The sequence below is a fragment of the Triticum aestivum genome, chromosome 3B (assembly GCF_018294505.1).
Source record: "Triticum aestivum cultivar Chinese Spring chromosome 3B, IWGSC CS RefSeq v2.1, whole genome shotgun sequence".
Lineage (NCBI taxonomy): Eukaryota > Viridiplantae > Streptophyta > Magnoliopsida > Poales > Poaceae > Triticum > Triticum aestivum.
The window spans coordinates 419,805,264-419,823,192 of NC_057801.1; the positions used below are offsets into that span (position 1 = coordinate 419,805,264).

General features: G+C 42.8%; 3 protein-coding genes across 3 annotated transcripts in view; 1 reads left to right on the plus strand and 2 right to left on the minus strand.

The window, feature by feature from the left end:
* LOC123070152 (chitinase domain-containing protein 1) overlaps positions 1–2,861 on the plus strand; it is an 11,243-nt gene extending 8,382 nt beyond the window's left edge. The window contains exons 7-8 of the mRNA XM_044493176.1: positions 1,869–2,223; positions 2,517–2,861. Coding sequence (XP_044349111.1) covers positions 1,869–2,223; positions 2,517–2,767 — 606 coding nt within the window. The 3' untranslated portion in view covers positions 2,768–2,861. The remainder of the gene's footprint in view (positions 1–1,868; positions 2,224–2,516) is intronic.
* A 387-nt stretch (positions 2,862–3,248) lies between these two features.
* On the minus strand, positions 3,249–4,827 carry LOC123070154 (MYB-like transcription factor TCL2). Its single transcript, XM_044493179.1, has 3 exons — positions 4,519–4,827; positions 3,710–3,797; positions 3,249–3,536 (listed from the first exon to the last, which is right to left on the minus strand). The coding sequence occupies exons 1-3, from the start codon at positions 4,574–4,576 to the stop codon at positions 3,452–3,454; spliced, it is 231 nt and encodes a 76-aa protein (XP_044349114.1). The 5' UTR covers positions 4,577–4,827; the 3' UTR covers positions 3,249–3,451.
* Positions 4,828–10,799: 5,972 nt separating this feature from the next.
* On the minus strand, positions 10,800–15,462 carry LOC123070155 (protein SEH1). Its single transcript, XM_044493180.1, has 8 exons — positions 14,834–15,462; positions 14,190–14,301; positions 13,097–13,197; positions 12,805–12,882; positions 12,465–12,620; positions 12,048–12,160; positions 11,622–11,748; positions 10,800–11,326 (listed from the first exon to the last, which is right to left on the minus strand). Exons 1-8 carry the CDS (start codon positions 14,975–14,977, stop codon positions 11,186–11,188), a joined length of 972 nt encoding a protein of 323 aa, XP_044349115.1. The 5' UTR covers positions 14,978–15,462; the 3' UTR covers positions 10,800–11,185.
* Positions 15,463–17,929: the final 2,467 nt, after the last annotated feature.

Consider the following 17,929-nt stretch of genomic DNA (forward strand, 5'->3'; position numbering starts at 1 on the left):
AGAAACTGAACCTCAGTGGTGCCACATCGAAACATGGTAATAGAACTGAGAACTTGTTAAACTCACTTGAACTTATTCCACCTGATATCTCTATCGCACTTCCAGTGCACCCTATCGGTCGCAATGGTGGTGGTGGTGTACAGTAGTGCTGCTGCGGTGGCGGCGACCCAAGTATGCCCTCCTCCGCCAATTATGACGCATGCGGCGACTGCTTGGACTTGAATGCCGCCATGACTTGCTCTTGCCGCACTTCGCCGATGGACTTCAGGGCGAGATTCATGTTACCTTGTGCCACATCCAGACGATCTACTTGCTCAGCGAACTTCAAATCCAACCCATCCAAGCGCGCCACGATCCCATCAATTTTGCCCATTTTCTCGCTGACTGCAGTCAGCGCCTCCAGCTGCTTGAGGACCCTGGATTCGAAGGATTCCATGGCTCCCAGCACCAGCTGACTCTGCATGCTCTCCTTCGTTGGAGCGATCGCGCCTCCCTCAAATCAACCGACCTGAATCCGGAGATCAAGCTGCAAGGCGATCGGCCACCTTCCTCAGGATTATATGCCTATGATTGAGGGATTGCGCCACTGCGGAGGCACTCGGGACCGAATTGACATCTGATACCAACTGTAATAACCCGTAATCACGTAAGGATCACGAATCACCGATACAGAGAGAGAATTGCAGACTGGGAGAAGATAGCTTGGGGAAGGGGAAGAACAGTGAGACAGGGAAAAGTTCAGACTGATTTCATTTCGATAGCTGAACTAGCCGTTCACGGCACTGCGAGTTATATACCTCGCTTACACTCCACGACACCCAAACTCAACCAAGCCTCAGCCCATACAACGACACAGCCCAACACGGTTTGAACACTCGCTCCTGCTTTCCTTTAGCTTCCTCTTGCCCAGAATGGCCTTTGTCTGCATCAACGTTGTGGTGCTGACACAGGGGAATAGAATACTGTAGCTGGTATAGATCAGAGCAAGCCTTCAATTACTCTACAACCAACAGTACAATTGCAGCAAAAGAACAAAAATGCTACAAGGGGGATGCTGTGGTAACCTGGTGAGAGTAGCTGCTTAATGTGGTCATTCCTAAATTATCTCTACAGCAACTACCTCTGTCATTATTTATATGTTTTGGATATCTGCGGTCTCCAAAGTTTTTTCTAGAAAAATACTCAAAAGAGTTGTGCGTCGTTGCATTACTAAATCGAGAGGTGCATGGCTAATTAGCACCTGTAGGCAGGACAACCAAAGGCCACGCACACCTGCCAGCCCATCCATGCGCCTGCTCCTCAATAATGCTAACAAGCAGCTGCACATTTGGCTGGTTGCTGTTGAAGACGAAGTGATTCCGCTGCTTCCAGATTGACCAAGCAATGAAGGCGTTATGGAAACTACTCCCTTTAGTAAAACTGTTGGTGCCGTGGCGATCATATAGGACCACCATTCCGTAAAGATCATGTTTGTCATGGGGATGCTGCCTGATGAGCTTATCCAAGTGAGGATTTTGTCAGACTTGGTAGCTAACCCAAGGAAGAACTTAACCTACATCGGCACCCTGGTTTTCCAGATTGCTGAGGCATAGCATAGCCAAACCGAACATTACTTTTATTTATATTTTAGTTGAAAATAAGAAAGAATGATGATATGAATATGCTTTTCCAGAGCAATCTCTTAGTACCGTTATCGTTTTACTCTAGAAAAAGTACCATTACCATATCATAAACCTCTCATTTGGTATATACTAGCTGTCAAAGTTTGACTGCACAAATTCTAAAGCAGCATCAGTTTGAGATCAGAGGGAGTAGCATTCTTGGGGGCATTTTTTTAATTCATTTAATATTTTTGTTGCATGCCACAGGCACTTCAGTTTGTTAAGCAGCTGGGCGAGGCTTTGCATTCTATCAGTTCAAAATCAAGTACCAGGAACCATTTGGAACTAATTTATGTTATCCCAGCTCCACGGATGGAAGGGCCCAACAATCAAGACTTTGGACCAAAAGATCTCCTGCAGTTGGCTGATTCAGTAGATGGTTTTTCTCTTATGACATATGACTTCTCTGGACCACAAAACCCTGGCCCCAGTGCACCTCTGAAGTGGATACAATATTCTTTGACAACACTTCTTCCAGCCAAGGGTTCTGCTTCTCAAGGCCATTCTCACATGATATTCCTTGGGATTAATTTCTATGGGAATGATTTTCTACTTTTTAAAGGTACTTATACTCATTTTCACACCCTTGCCATTGAAATGACAGAGAGTCTTTTTACATGGCCATGTGAAACAGAGAGGTCACCCATGTTGTGTTGGTACCCTGTTTTGCTTGAAATGTTACTGATTGACCCATATTATGACATTACACTCAAAATTCAGTAGGAACATTGTTTACCATTGGTAGCAGATGATTTTTTTTAGTTGCACGGTGTATTATGTTTCTTGCTTATAGCTTATGTTTGGCATGAATTTGGGATTATTGTGTCTTATTAATCTAGTAATCTACATACACAGGTGGTGGTGGTAGTTCTATTACTGGAAGAGATTTTATTCATTTACTTGAGAAGTACAAGCCATCTTTGCAATGGGATGACAAAAGTTCAGAGCATTTTTTTATATATTCGGATAAAGGTGTGAGGCATGCTGTATTTTATCCGACGCTGTTGTCTCTTTCTGTACGTTTGGATGAAGCGCAAGATTGGGGGGCAGGGCTTTCAATCTGGGAAATTGGACAAGGTTTGGACTACTTTTTTTATGTTCTCTAGGAATATCTATTTATGAATGTTATTTTCTGACCAATGCCAGTCTAACAACTTCTGATGTGAAGTATTAAAAAGACAATTGCATGTCTCTTTGTTGTATGCATTGTGAGCGCTATTCTTTTAGCATTTGAATTATTATCTGATAGCGGATAACTTCTTACATGGAAACTTTGTGATATGTCAGGCTTCCTTACTAGTGCAGTTACAGATTTACAGTAACAACAGTCAACTATGTTCTAGTTTTGCACAGAGATATACATCTTGCTACCACATGATGGACATCTCCTATTGTTTCTTGCATGTCGTAACTTCTCTGTGATGCATTGTTATGTGATTTACATTTGGAATTAGTTCCCCTACCAAATACTATATGGTTATGTAATCATGCAGTGTCTACTTTTTTGGTCAATCTGCGACTTTATAGTCACTGTGGCCATTTAACATGTGATGTAATTAGTGCGAAATGTTAGAATAATCCTGGAACAAAGCGAATTCATATTTTTGTTTATTTAGCACATGTTCCTCCTTTTTCTTGAGGTTTTCTTATGTACATCCATGCTTGGTACAGAACAAGTTGCTTTTAGCATGGCTGAGAAGATAGGACGAGTAAGATCAACACAGGTTTTTGATGGACATGTGCATCCTATATGTCAATCTAGTTTTACTGCATGCATCCTGTTTTCATTTTCATTGGTCCTGGTGCCTTTTTGCCCAGAACATCTCTACTTCTTCTGCTGTTCTTCCGGGGATTCTTCCAGCTATAAGTTCCCACCTGCACAAGCCCATCGTACGAGAAGCACAATTAGGGAATCACAGATAATGTTACTTGCTTGGAACTGATAGATTTATGGATTTCATGAGCCTGTCAAATGATTTTCTTTATTCACTCAAAACACATTTCACATGTATGTGTAGGTATATATCAGTATAAGGGTAGTAGGAAACCTGTTCCCGACAAGCCTGTGCATTCTGAAAACAAGATCTTCCTCTGCTTCTGTGAAATCAACAAAATGCTTTGCGGTGCTATTAACTTCTGCCAATATTACATAAATATTAGAAACTTCAAAATGTGGTCATAAAATTAAGAAACAAACTCTAGTAATCAGCCATATATGAATATTTTAACAAATGACATTTGTGTGTTCACCACTGGAATTCAAAATGTTCCTTGGAGGAGTTTACTCATATGCTGGAAGAGACCAAAGCTGTACTCTGGTCTCCACTGGCTTCAAGGTTAACTATCTTGTCTAGTAAAGAATATCCTGTTTATTACCTATACAGTTTCTTTATAATTTCTGTAGTTACATGTGCATTGCTTCCTTGCTGAACTACTCTGAAACTGGTACAGCCTTCCCTCACTTTGCTTTTTTCTTTCGAATATGTATGTTAAAGTTCACTAAAAATCATATTAAGAAAACATAGACTGTTTCTTCATCCTTTGTTAGTTCTCCTCTTTTTTATCAAAATGACAGTAATTAAAAGGTACTGCCTCCTGTTCCTATATCCATCTGGTGAGGCACGAAAGTTCAGTAATGTTCGATGGAATCAGGCTAACTTGCTCATATTAGATAGAGCAGTAGTGTGTCTATCTAACAGTGGCTAAGATGGTCCAACTCCATCAAAGAGAACTTCGATTTTGTGCCTCCTATGTGTACTGATCTAGTGAAACAGAGGGAGAGTATATTTTGGAGAAGAGAGAGTGAAGAAAGATCGAAAGGAACAAGCAAGCGAAGCGAAACAGGATGGTGGCGGACCTTTTCTTTCACGGCCACCCATGATCTTGGAGTTCTTGCCCAAGCTTTCGCTGCTCATATGCTTCCTGAAATGGTGAGGTTAGCTTGTGAGTGTAGCGTTGGTGGTGGTGGGGGTACACTATGAGGCGCTGCACCTTATTTCTTCCAGGTTCTGCCCATGACAACACATGAGAAAACCTCTGGTTTTAAAGACACGGAGTTGGTACTCCACTATTGACTAGGTCAGTGGCTGTTGGCTCTTGGCCTTCCCAAAGCATCTGCCAGAGAAGGCCCTACGATATTTGCTAAAGAAAAAGGCCCTAGCATGATTTTACAAGAGTGCATGGTTGATTGAAGCTGAGAAATCAATTTGCTGAATTGAGCTTCTTCGCTTTCTTCATTTAAAAGCTCAAACTCAATATACAGTAGATATACTGCATCCTTCATGACCGGACGTGGATCCTCTGACTTTGTAATCCCTGCCATACCCTGCCTTTGAGTCACTGACAGGTGGGCCTCATGCTTTGTGAGACCCGTGTGTCAGTGACTCAAAGGTAGGCTTGGCCACGGCAGGGGATCCTCGTCCTTCATGACCACTATGCACGCGCCCACCTTATTGGAAGTCGTTCTTCCACCCAATCAAGCAATCTCCTGATTTCCATCAATCACTATTTTGTCGATACGCGACAATGTCATTTCCATCTATCACTATTTTGTTGATACGCGACAATGTCATGTTTTTTACCCCCTCCATCCCAAAATAAAATAAGTGTCTTAACCTTAGTACAACTTTGTATGTATTAAAGTTAGTACAAAGTTGAGACACTTATTTTTGAGAAGGAGGGAGTAATAGACTGGCAGTTGTGACGCATCATCGTACTGTTAGCATTGTTGATTTCACCCTGCCAGTCTATTAAAAAGTGTTGCAGTGGCATGGTAGGAGTAAAGGTTGATATATTGCTTAGGCCAACTCCACCGCGCGACCCTATCCTGTCCGGCTCCGTCCGTTTAGGATAAAAGGGACAAAAGAGGCGGCCCAGCGCACGGCCTCAAACGTACAAATGTCCGGATTCCGTCCGTTTTCGACCCATCCCCGACCCAAACTTGCACTCGGTTTGGGGTGAAACGGACGCGCGCGTACGACCACGACGCACGCCCTCCCCCCCCTGGCCCGCCTGTCGGGGACACTAGCAGTCCCTCCGCTCCCCAACGCTTCACCCTCTCTCCCCGCCCCGCCCCCGCCGCCGGCGCCGCCGTATTCTCCGGCCGCCTCCTCACCGCGCAGCCCCCCCGCCGTCCATACCAAACCACGTCTGGACATGGCCGCCACCACGCCCGCGCTTTCGCCGTAGTTTTGGCCGTCGTCGTCCTTGCCGGTGCCGGAGGGGACACGACTGCCGGCGACGGACCACGGCGGCCGAGGCAGATTCCGACGAGAGCTCCAGAGCGGCCAGTAGCCGGCCGGCAACCACCCCTGCTACGTCGAGGTGATCATCGCGGCCGCTTCGCCACCGCGACCGCAAGGTGTTCGACCTTTTGCCAACAAAGGTATGGACGGTGGAGACGAGTTTTTCTTCCATCACTTCCTTTGTTCATCGGACGATTCGTCGTCGGATGATGAAGAACTTGTGGTGGCTGCACTGGTCGTGAACGATCATATTCAACGGCAGCTTCCTCGGTACAGGGGGTCACTCCCTGGCCGTGCTCCCAACCTGAACTGCAACAGGGAGAGAGGCCACGCCCTGCTCTATGCCGATTACTTTGCCAACACCCCGCTCTTCAAGCCGGATAAATTTTGTCGCCGTTTTCGTATGGCAAGGCATGTGTTCAATTGTATCCGAGAGGGAGTGGTTGCTCATGACCCATACTTCGAGTGCAAGACGGATGCCCTTGGCAAGCTTGGATTCTCCTCTTACCAGAAATGCACCGCGGCCATCCGCATGCTTGCATATGGTATTCCAGGCGATCTGGTGGACGAGTATGTGCGTATGAGTGAGACAACATGTCTGATGTCAATGTACAAGTTTTGCCAGGCTGTGATCGAGGTGTTTGGCCCAGAGTACTTGAGGCAGCCAACTGCCGCTGATACAGAGAGATTGTTGGCGACCAATGCAGCTACAGGCTTTTCAGGCATGCTTGGCAGCATAGATTGTATGCATTGGGAGTGGAAGAAGTGTCCATTTGCTTGGCAGGGCCAGTACAAGGGGCATGTTAACGGGTGCACTGTCATATTAGAAGCGGTGGCATCGCAAGATCTTTGGATATGGCATTCTTTCTTCGGTATGGCAGGTTCTCACAATGATATCAACGTGCTGCAACGTTCTCCAGTCTTCGCGAGGCTTGCAGAAGGAAACTTCCCACCTGTCAACTTTGAGATCAACGGCCACCAGTACAACAAAGGATACTATCTAGCAGATGGTATATATTCTCAGTGGTCAACTTTTGTGAAGACAATCTCGAAACCCCAAGGTGAGAAGAGAAAGAGATTTGCCCAAATGCAAGAGAGTGTTAGAAAGGATGTGGAACGTGCTTTTGGTGTGCTTCAATCCCGGTGGGGTATCGTTCGAAACCCTGCACTGTCATGGGATGAAAGGAAGCTTTGGGAGGTGATGACTGCTTGTGTGATCATGCACAACATGATCGTCGAGGATGAGCGTGATGAGAGTATTTTCGACCAAGGATTTGATTATCAAGGTGAAAATATTGAGCCCCTGCACCAAGACCCGGCCACATTTGAACAGTTTGTCCAATTCCACCGTGAGATGCGTGATTGGCACACTCATTTGAATCTTCAAAATGACTTGGTTGAGCACGTCTGGGATCACATTGGCAACCAATAGATGTATTGGTCCAATTTATGTTCAGTCAAGACAATTTCGATTTGGTTGTAAAACTATTTTATTTAAGACAATTTCAATTGGGTTGTAACACTATTTTAATTTTCAGACAAACATTTGGGTTGGAAGTAGTTTGATGCAAATTTAGGCATTTTTGGCCCTCACGGACAGAATGGGGCAAATGGATGCGGCCGCTCGTTGGACGCACGGCCACCGCATCCCAGGACAGGCCCGGACACGACCCCAAACCCCTACCCAAACGGACCGAAACCGAACAAAACGGACATCCGTTTGAGGTCGCGGGGTGGAGTTGGCCTTAGCTCCTTGGTTTACCATGTTCCACAGTTCATTTTTCTGGAGGACTTGTCCATTGTCTCTTAACTGCGTTCAATGTGAAAGAGGTCTATTCTGGAAGCACCACTATTGAGTACTATAATGGTTGACTGAAAGTACTTTATTTATGGAGGCCTCATCATCACACTTGTGCACAGGGCTTTCAGCTGGCAACTCACCTTGTCACGGCACTTGTATTTACTGCTGATTTTGCCCACATGGATGAATAAAATGTTTCACAAGGAGCGGTTTTGTTAAGTAGAGTCTTTCTTACCTGGTTATTACTCCCTCTGTGGTGTAAAAGACGTCTTATATTAATTTATGGGGGAGTATTACTTGTCCTTGCCATATTATCCTGGTAAACTTGAAACAAAAATTCGGCGATGCAGAAAATTAACATTTTTTCTTCTGCTGTGCTAATCCAACTTGAAGCACAGGTTCACGGAGCAACAGATGTGTTGACCTTTCTTGCTATGGCTGTGGCTGGGGCTGGGGACCGAATTATTGTACGGGTGATGTGTGACATACTCCCTCCGTCCGAAAATACTTGTCATCAAAATGGATACAAAGAGATGTATCTAGAACTAAAATACGTCTAGATACACCCCCTTTTATCTATTTTGGTGACAAGTATTTCCGGACGGAGGGAGTAGTATCGATCGATTTTGAATTGGAACCCGTCGTAATCGACGCAGTTTGTGGTGGCCAGCGAGCACAGTCGACTATCCATTCATCCCAATCCCAATCCCACTCCCACGCACGGCACGGCTAGAACGGGAGAGTCCGGTGGTTGGTGGACGGTCGGTCCGTCTTGTACGCTGCTCAACTGTAGCTGTCCGGGGCGGCCCGGCCCGCGTGGCAACCACGTGATTCGGTCGGGACTTCACGTGATCCGGCGGGGACCTGAGGCTGAAGGTCCACGTTTCTGTAGCCACATGTTTCTCGAGATAAAAAGCTGGTCTGTCACTGTTAATTTTCTGTAGTATTGTACGGCCGCCACAGGAGAATCCGATTCCAGAGGCCTCCCTTGGTTTGGATAGGAATTTCATATGAATTCTATAGGATGGGATCCCTGTAGGAAAATTTGCTTTAGGGCCTTTTGATTCGTAGAAATGAATTCCTATTCTTCACATTTTAAAGGAAAATAAGGCCTCCTTTTAATTTATTTATGGGATATGAATATTACAGGGACAGAAAAATGATAGGGCGTGAGATGACATGTATATTAGTTTCTATAGAAAAAGGAGATGTCATTTGATGCATATGATAGAGAATTTTCATTGAGTCCAGTCTAATGTTTTTTTTTTTTTTGAAATGTGAAAGATTGGTTCCTATCTACATAGGGATGAGAATCTATTCTTACAAACCAAAAGGCTTCAAAGGAATTTTTCTGGTGTACATATTTTTACCGTTTAGAATTTCTATAAAATTCCTGTAAAACCAAAGGAGGCCTAAACCTTAGCCTAGACCCAGTTTAAAAAAAAACTATTATGTGAATCAAATAGCATCTCTTTCCGTATTCATCTTCATAGGAACATTTTATACATGTCATCTCATTTCGGCCTCGTTTGATTCATAGGATAAGAATGACATAGGAAGTGAGATGACATGTATCTCAATTACTATAGAAAAAAGTATGTTATTTGATGCATGGGATAAGAATGCATCCATCGAGTCTAGGCTAATGAATTTTTTTCTTTGAAATGTGAGGATTGATTTCTATCCTACACAGAAATGGAAATCCATTCCTACAAATCCACTCCAAAGAAGATTTTCCTATGCAAATCCTATCATATGAAATTCCTACGCACCAATGGAGGCCTTTTGCAAATTTCATATTCTTGTGATATTCCTATCATATGAACTAAAGGAGGTGTGAATGAGGACTAAAATGTGGTCCTAGACGCATCCGGTGCTAGCAGGTATTAGTATTTTTCCAATTTCTAGTGTGTAAATCTTTGTGATGATAGTAAGAATCTAACAATAGCGACGCACCAGTAGCGCGTGATAGCAATATGACTGCCCGCTTTCAATGGTGCACGCACATCAGCGTTTCCCGAAAAGACTTTCATAAGAAAGAAAGAGAAGAAAAAATAGACCAATTATTAGTATACAAGATAATATCCAGCACCATCAGCAGCATAAACTTGTGGCTGGCGCCAGTCACATTCCAATAGCTTAAGCGGAACGCTTTGTAGCTTCCAATCAGTGTTCTAGAACACGATATGCAATCCATCCTAGGATGGATGGATGATACTGTTCAAGGACCACTTGTGGGCTCAACCTACGGGCCAATATGCAAAATGTACCCTTTGGAACATGGTGGCAATTACACCTGGTTACGTATTTTATTTTTAAAAATTTCAGAAAATTTCAAAACGTTCCAAAACTTTTTCCCAGCAAACTTGAGATGTTGTTTCTGGTGTACAGAAATATTCTGCAACGAAATATTCTCTGACAAATATTCTACGGCGTATATAAAAACAAATTTGTTTTTTTACATCCACAACAACATGAAAGTTATTTCTTCGCGGAAGTTTTTATACAAGTGCAAAATAAATCTACTTTGTTCGTAAAAAGTTTCAGAATTTTTTGACTTTCTTACAAATTACTATTTAAAAAAACCGGGTGTAATTACACCCGAGAGCCATACATTACGTTCCCGTCCGCCAATATATGTACTGTTCACTCTGTTCACAAATTTAGTATTATAAGATGTTTTGGATATGTTGATATGAACTACACACGGATTCAAATGAGTACACAAACATAGTAAAATGTATCTATATACTCCCTCCGTCCGAAAATACTTGTCATCAAAATGGATAAGAAGGGGTGTATCTAGAACTAAAATACATCTAGATACATCCTTTTTTAATCATCTTGATGACAAGTATTTCCGGACGGAGGGAGTACATCTTATTCAGAAAAGGTTAAAATAGCTTATACTCAAAACTATTTATGAACAGAGGGAGTATTGTTTATATTCAAAACTGATTAATGACATTTATTATCTAAGAGATATGTAAAATGGATCTTACTCATAACTCATTTTCCATATCCCAATTTTGACACTTATTTTGGGACGGAGGGAGTATTTCATATGCGTGGTATATACGACACCGAACACTATTTCAAGGAAACTGTGAACTGATTTGTTGACAGTTGAATAAAATAAAGTTAGTCAGCAGGCTAAATTGTTTACAAGAGAACAGATACATCATCAACTGTGATCCAAATTTTTTCCATCACATGGCCATAAAGAACAGCTACATCATCAACCAGATAAGGATAACAGGTACATCATGCATTCATGGTTGAGGAGCCTAGTTTTGTCAGGGCAAAGCCAACCATGCATGCGCTATACCTTCCACACAAGACAACATAAAGAAACCTTGCAGAATTGTGAACAGATAGCAACCACAATTTGGGATCCTATCTTCATGTTGAAGAGCTATTAGGGCATTTAAGTTCACTTTGTGCCTGCAATTTGGGATCCTATTTGTTGTGAACAGCCCTTACTGGTGTGACCCATTGCAGTCAAGCACAGCCTGCTCATGCCAAACTCCATTTAAGTTGGCTTGCCATAGCCTAACCATGCCATCCACTCCGGTCGATGCGAGCGTCATACCGCCCATGTCCCATTCCAGTTGGCATACCTAGTCAGATGTGAAATGCAAGTGAGCTGAGTAATAATACATAATGATGATGATGATTACAGAAAAGTAGCTTAACACAGTGAGATCTATCCCAAGAAAATGAGACGGGCAGGAAAACAACAGTTAAAGCTTTCTTTCTCCTTGACGCATGCCATGGCTATACCAGCGTTATTCCTCTATTACGTACCAGATTTGTAACTATTCAGTTGCAGGGATTATAAATACCACCATGTTCTTGTAAAGGACACGTTAACACAAGAAACACAATTTCAGGCAAGTTGTTTCTCGTTCATACCTCCCCATTGTGGCCAGGAAGTACAGCAACATTCTCTGTTGACAGTCTGCCGTCAGATTCAGGGTTGAAGCCTACATGCCACACTGCTATACCTTTGCAGGTTGCAACTGCTATCATCTCATATGGTCTGAAAACAAGTCGAGCATTATGTCAAGACATATACTTGAAGCTTGTGGTCCATCAAGCAATGGTGGATATGTGAGTGAAGAAGCTATCGCGAGAAATCTTCCCATACTGGTTTCAGGGAGAGCAAATTGGAATATTTCATCAAGCAAAGAAGATTAAAGAAGGTTTTCAACTTGGAGCGAGGATTGTGAAGAGGCCCAAGGAGTTATCAGTGATTGTGGAGCTAATCATCTTGGGGATCAACGAACAAGCTATTCATAGTGGGATGGGCTTGTCGTGTTTGCTCAAGATGGGGCTAACCTGCCAATGTTAGGAGCCCATGCTAGAGCATGTACTCTCTCCCCCTTATCCTCCGGTGAACCAAGTTCAATAAGTGGAAGCCAGCGCTGGTGAGCTTCTTCAAACTCCCAAATCTGTTTACCATTTCAAATTAGAATATTACCATAGACAAAATACCAGTTCATGAACTAGGAAATACGAAAGTTGGTTGCTCATCACTGCAAAGCCAGAGCGACATCATATGCATTTGCATTCAATTACTCTTTGTAGACTTCATCACTTCAATACACAGTCATCACCCTAATAACAGCTCTTATTTCATTTTTCTCCAAAAGCAAGATAATATAAGAAAACTATGATTATTGCTGGGATGAAGTTGCAGAAGTTCTATAATTTCCATGTTGAGCATACAAGAAACAATGAAAACAGTCCACGAACCTTGCAAGAGTTAAAGTTTGGAGAATCCGAATTGAAACCAATAGCAAAACTAGCCTGCTGGCCTTCACCTCTTCTTGGACTCCATGCAATTGATGCAGAAATGCATGCTGGCTTCCCAATTCTGGAAACAGGATCGATAATATTCTGTAGCTCTGCCTGAAGTTATTGTTAGGAATCAGAATCGCTCTAGTTTTCCAAAACAGATAAATGGTGACAACACTTTGAATGATGAAATAATGGGTTTGCTAGTTTAGATTAACAAGAGATTCATCTGCAGTAGAAAGTAACTAAAATGCAATTATTAAGAATGTTGACAAATGAGAGCAAAATTTAGATGAACCTGAAGCTGCCACTTGTCCAATTCCAACGAATCCAAAAGTTCATAGACTTTCACTTGACCATCTGAGTATGCAATAACCTAAAAAGACCAGCAAGAGTTACTACTAAATAATGACGCGCATGCAACGAAGAGTCCATAACAGTGAGAACGCTTTGGAAAATAAGAATAGAACTTGTAGCATAGTCAAACGAAACAATGAAACAACACAACACTTCAGCACAGGCTAGTTTACAACTTGTTGCATGTGAGAAGTGAAATGAAACTGCTGGTTTACGAATCACGGGTAACTCACCATTTTCAGACTTGACAGCAGCAAACCAAACTGTACAATTAGGATGTGGGAACTGCCACCCTCAAAGACTTTACATTTTCTCCAGATTGGAAGTTGATCATCTGTTAGTGGAAAATTCTTAGTGAGGGCCTTGCCTACTAGGTTCCATTAGTGAAGAATAGAAAGGGGATGAAATACAGCAATGACAAGCGTACTAGGTATATTTCCGTAATTATATAAAATGAAGCAGAATGCAGCTTTGATGTATAAGAAGTCCAGAGCTGAAGAAAACAATGAAGCTTAAAGGTTGTTTGAATGATTACCTTCAGCAAAACTGATTTCTTTACATATATACGTTAGCCAAGACTGGGTTAATTAATAAGTTCTTTGGTACATACTACGAGATTTAAGATTTCTCGATTAAGTTATCTTAGAAAATATATATAAGTAGATTTTTGCAAGACGGCTGCTTGAGATTTAGAAGTTGATGTTACTGGTGTCGAGAGAAGCAAACAAACATTGTTTTTCGTTGTTGCAAAACCAAATTTGGTAAAAGTAGTCAGATGTTTTAAATATTCAAGATCCAAGCAGCCCCTCAAGTCGCATAAAGGCCAGTATGGGATTACATGATATGTTGCATTGTGCTGCAAAGTCTAGTGAAATATTCCTATTTCAGTTTTAAAAATGAGTTTGATGTATCAAAAAATAATAAAAAATAAATAAATTTGATTTGGATCTACTCAATAGTCAGTACTGAACATGACAGAGTGGTAAACTAACTGAAGTGCTTCAGATGTACTGGTAGTCAGTACTGGACATGACAAGAGGCAAACTGACTACATGTGCTAATTGGTTCAGTACTGAACGGATCCTAGCCCAAGTACTATCCTGCACGTATATTCATATTTTCATGGGAAAATTGAGCTAGTAAAGAAGACGAAGAAGCAACTAAATAAAGATCAATGATTGGTGAGTGGTCTCCAAATTCATCTCATCAATGCATAAGTCCCTTCAGACTTCTCAGTACAAAAGATAATAACAGCACAACTATTTCCATCATGAAAGTGCAAGATTGTTAGAAACATAGAATAAGATAGAACACGAAAAAACTTACCTTCAGCAATCTCCTCCCACAAAGACAGTGTACCGTCAGCACAGACACAAGCTATAGCATCACCGTAGTCCGGAGGAAGCCAGACGACAGCCACTATGGCATGCTCATGGGCCTGCTCCCAAGACCAACCACATTACGAAACAAGTCTCATTTAGTACACAAGAAACACCAAAAGGATGATACGATGGTTAACAGAGATATGAGATATATGCTGTTCCAACGCCCATAGTACTCCATCTCCAGCATAATTTCTAGCAAGTAGCAATTTCACATCGGCGCACTGATGTTTACAAATAGAACCATTCAACAGAGCATGTGCAGATAGTTTGGTGCATCAAGAATGCAGAAACACTGCAGCCTCCTACTGACATATCCACACGCAAACTAATTAGCGCATCCCAGAGCAATAACTTGGTAACCGTAGAGGTAGACCTACGCAACAAGCCACATGATTGACGTATTGCGCACGTAGAATCGAATGCTAGCAAAAGGCTCTAAACTTGCACTAAATCTTGACGAACTCATGAGAAATAGGTCAGTACTAAACCACCCGAGTGGAAGCGGAAGAACGAGACGCTGGGTGGGTGGGTGCCATGTGAGGTTTTAGGGTTTCCGTGCTTAAGGTGGTGGGCTGGGAGACAGACCTGCCACTTGGAGGAGGGAGACGGCTGAGAATCGTAGACGGAAACGGACCCATCGACGGCGCCGGCGGCTAGGCGCCGGCCGCAGTGGTTCCAGCCGCAGCACGCAGCTCCAGGCCCCAACTGAGCCACCTTCTGATCCGCCATTCCCGCCTCCCTTCCTTACCTGAGATGTCGTGCTCGTCGTCGTCGGCGGCGGCCAGAGGGTGCGCCTGCCAAGAGTTTTGCGCCGACCCGCGGTGGTTGTGTTCGGGGACGAGGCCTGGCGGCCCAGGTAGACGTAGTTGTTTGTTGGGCCTGTAGGGCAGTGGTGGTGACACCGAAATGAAGGTCCATGAACCATTGAGAACATCGAATGTACTCGCAATTTTGCATAAATGAAATGAATATATGTCTCAAAAAAATGAAATGTACATAATGGATAAAATATGCATGATTAGCTAAATGACTTTATGATTTTTATAGAATAAAAAATATACATATGGGAGTGCGAGGAAGATTGGGAATATCGCAGAACAGATTCTGCTCGCCAAGGAAAATTCTACAGTTAGATATAGCAATGGAGGTCTTCCACCTTAGCACCGCCCACCTTAGATCCCCTCCCCTCGCCGCCGTCGCCCGCGGCGGCGGCGAGGCCGCCACGCCTCCTTCCTCCTCCTCTCCTATGTCCCCACCATTAGCTCCTCCCTGTGTTGTGTCATGTATCATCGTTGGTCTGCACCCTGACCTCGTGTGCGTCTTGCGGTGGTGGTCCTCGGTGGAACTCGTCCTCGGAGCTTGTGGGTAGGGACCCCAGCGTTCGCTCGGGCTCTTTGGAGCCGTCGACCCACGGATCTGACCAGGGGGTCGGCCTCTGGCCGGGTGCGGGATCCGATGAGCCGGATCTGATCCGTGAGCGCTTCGTTGGCCCGCGAGGATTAGTGCAGAGGCTGGTTCACCGTGGCACGACTAGTTGGTGGTTGCGATGTTCTGGCCCCCCTGATCTTCGAGCACCATCTCACTGATTTATTTCATGTCGGCCTCCTCGATCTGGACACCGACGAGTTTCAGTCTTCCTCTCGAAGATTTCCGCAGTTTGGCGCATGATGTCACTGGATATCTTGATCGAAATCGATTCGGTCATGCATGCCCTTCTCTCCGGCCAGTGTGGCGTCATGAGGGCGTGTCATGAAGCTTCGCTTTCTTGTTACTGCCATGGGACATGTCTGCATATAGATTTCTATGGTATGGACAAAAGTGAAGAAAGTTATGCCGGCTGTGATCGGAGGTCTGCAATTGCGGATAGGTATTTTGGTTGTGATTGCTACTTGTGAGCTGCGTTGGGATTTCTCCGAAGAGGAGAGGATGATGCAGTATAGTAGAGTTAAGTATTTCCCTCAGTTAAGGATCAAGGTTATCAATCTAGTAGGAGAACCAAGCAACAACTCATTAGCAGCACCTACACGCAAACAACAAATCCTTATAACCCAAAGCGAACAAGGGGTTGTCAATCCCTTGACAGTCACGAGCAAGATTAAATTGTATGGTATTTGATAGATAGATCGGACAAAAATACAAAATAAAACAAATAAAAGAAAAACACAGGAAGGTATTTTGGTTTTAATATATGATAAAAGATAGACCCGAGGGACATAGTTTTCACTAGAGGCTTCTCTCTTGAAAATAACATACGGTGGGTAAACAAATTACTGTTGGGTAATTGATAGAAAAGCAAATAATTATGACGATATCCAAGGCAATGATCATATATAGGTATCATGTCTGAGGCAAGTAGACCAAAATGATTCTGCATCACTACAATTACTTCACACATCGACCTTTATCCAGCATGCATCCAGTGTATTAAGTTCATGAAAAAAATTGAGTAACGCCTTAAGCAAGATGACATGATGTAGACAAGATAAACTCACGTATGGATAAACCTCATCTTTTTACCCTTAATAGCTACGATACATACGTGTCATGTCCACTTCTGTCACTTGCATTGCACCGCAAGATCGAACCCATTACAAAGCACCTCTCCCGTTGCAAGAAAAATCAATCTAGTTGGCCAAACCAAATCAATAGATCTAAGAGAAATACAAAGTTATATTAATCATGCATAAAAGAGTCCAGAGAAAACTTAAATATTATTTATGGATAGATCTGATCATAATCTCACAATTCATCGGATCCCAACAAACACACCACAAAAAGTCATTACGTCGAATAGACACTACTAGGAAAAGGCCTGCTAGTGGCGCACCTGTTTTGCCTACTAATGGCGCACTACAGGTGCGCCACTAGCACCATGCCATTAGAATAGTATACCAGATACTAATGGCGCACCAGGCAGTGCGCCATTAGTAGAAAAAAAATTCAGAATTTTTTTTTCAATTTTTTCCGATTATTTCTTAATCTCGGTCAATATGCTTAATTTCAAGTCAAATCGCACTAAGTGGTCAAACTTCCCAAAAGGTCACCCATCCTCACACTACTCCAGCCCGAGCACGCTTAACTTCGCAGTTCTATCCAACCCAGCACCACCTCACTTAACAGGCACTTGTTGATATATCTATTATATCAATCCTATTAAACCTTGTTGATGTCTAGGACTTTGTTCAGGTTCATGAGTATGATGAAATTTTGAAAAATATTTCAAACTTCCCTGTCATATTATGTATCATTTTTTGAAGAAAAAAAATCGAAACCAATTTTTTCTGTTACTAGTGGCGTGCGCCACTAGTAAGTTTGAATTTTTTTGCCTCTAGATCTTGAAAGCCCCGTAACTTTTTTTGTTAGGTTTTTGAGGATTTTGAAAATGTTTAACGGGGTTTCCCCGGTTAAATTCGGATGTAACTTTTCGAGTAGATGATTTTTCATATAAAAAACTTTTTAATCCGAGTTCGTATGCAAAAGTTATGCCCATTTTACAAATTCCACAGAGATTTTGCAAATAAAGTCGAAATTCATATTTGTAAATTTTCCCAAAAACTAGACCACATATCACATGGGAAACTTATTTTCTTTTATTTATTTTTTACATTTCCATCATTTTCTTTTATTTTTTTTTTAAACTGAAAAGGCGGTCCACGGGGAGGGGGGTGCATTCGGTGGATT

Excerpts from the sequence above, each read along its gene's own strand:
- LOC123070155 (XM_044493180.1), bottom strand. The coding sequence starts at position 14,977 with ATGGCGGATCAGAAGGTGGCTCAGTTGGGGCCTGGAGCTGCGTGCTGC. Across the intron at positions 12,883-13,096 it reads TGCTGTCAAGTCTGAAAATG|GTTATTGCATACTCAGATGG; the intron begins GTGAGTTACCCG and ends TGGTCTTTTTAG. Across the intron at positions 12,621-12,804 it reads TGGACAAGTGGCAGCTTCAG|GCAGAGCTACAGAATATTAT; the intron begins GTTCATCTAAAT and ends CAATAACTTCAG.
- LOC123070154 (XM_044493179.1), bottom strand. The coding sequence starts at position 4,576 with ATGAGCAGCGAAAGCTTGGGCAAGAACTCCAAGATCATGGGTGGCCGT. Across the intron at positions 3,798-4,518 it reads GGGTGGCCGTGAAAGAAAAG|AAGTTAATAGCACCGCAAAG; the intron begins GTCCGCCACCAT and ends TAATATTGGCAG. Across the intron at positions 3,537-3,709 it reads CACAGGCTTGTCGGGAACAG|GTGGGAACTTATAGCTGGAA; the intron begins GTTTCCTACTAC and ends GGGCTTGTGCAG.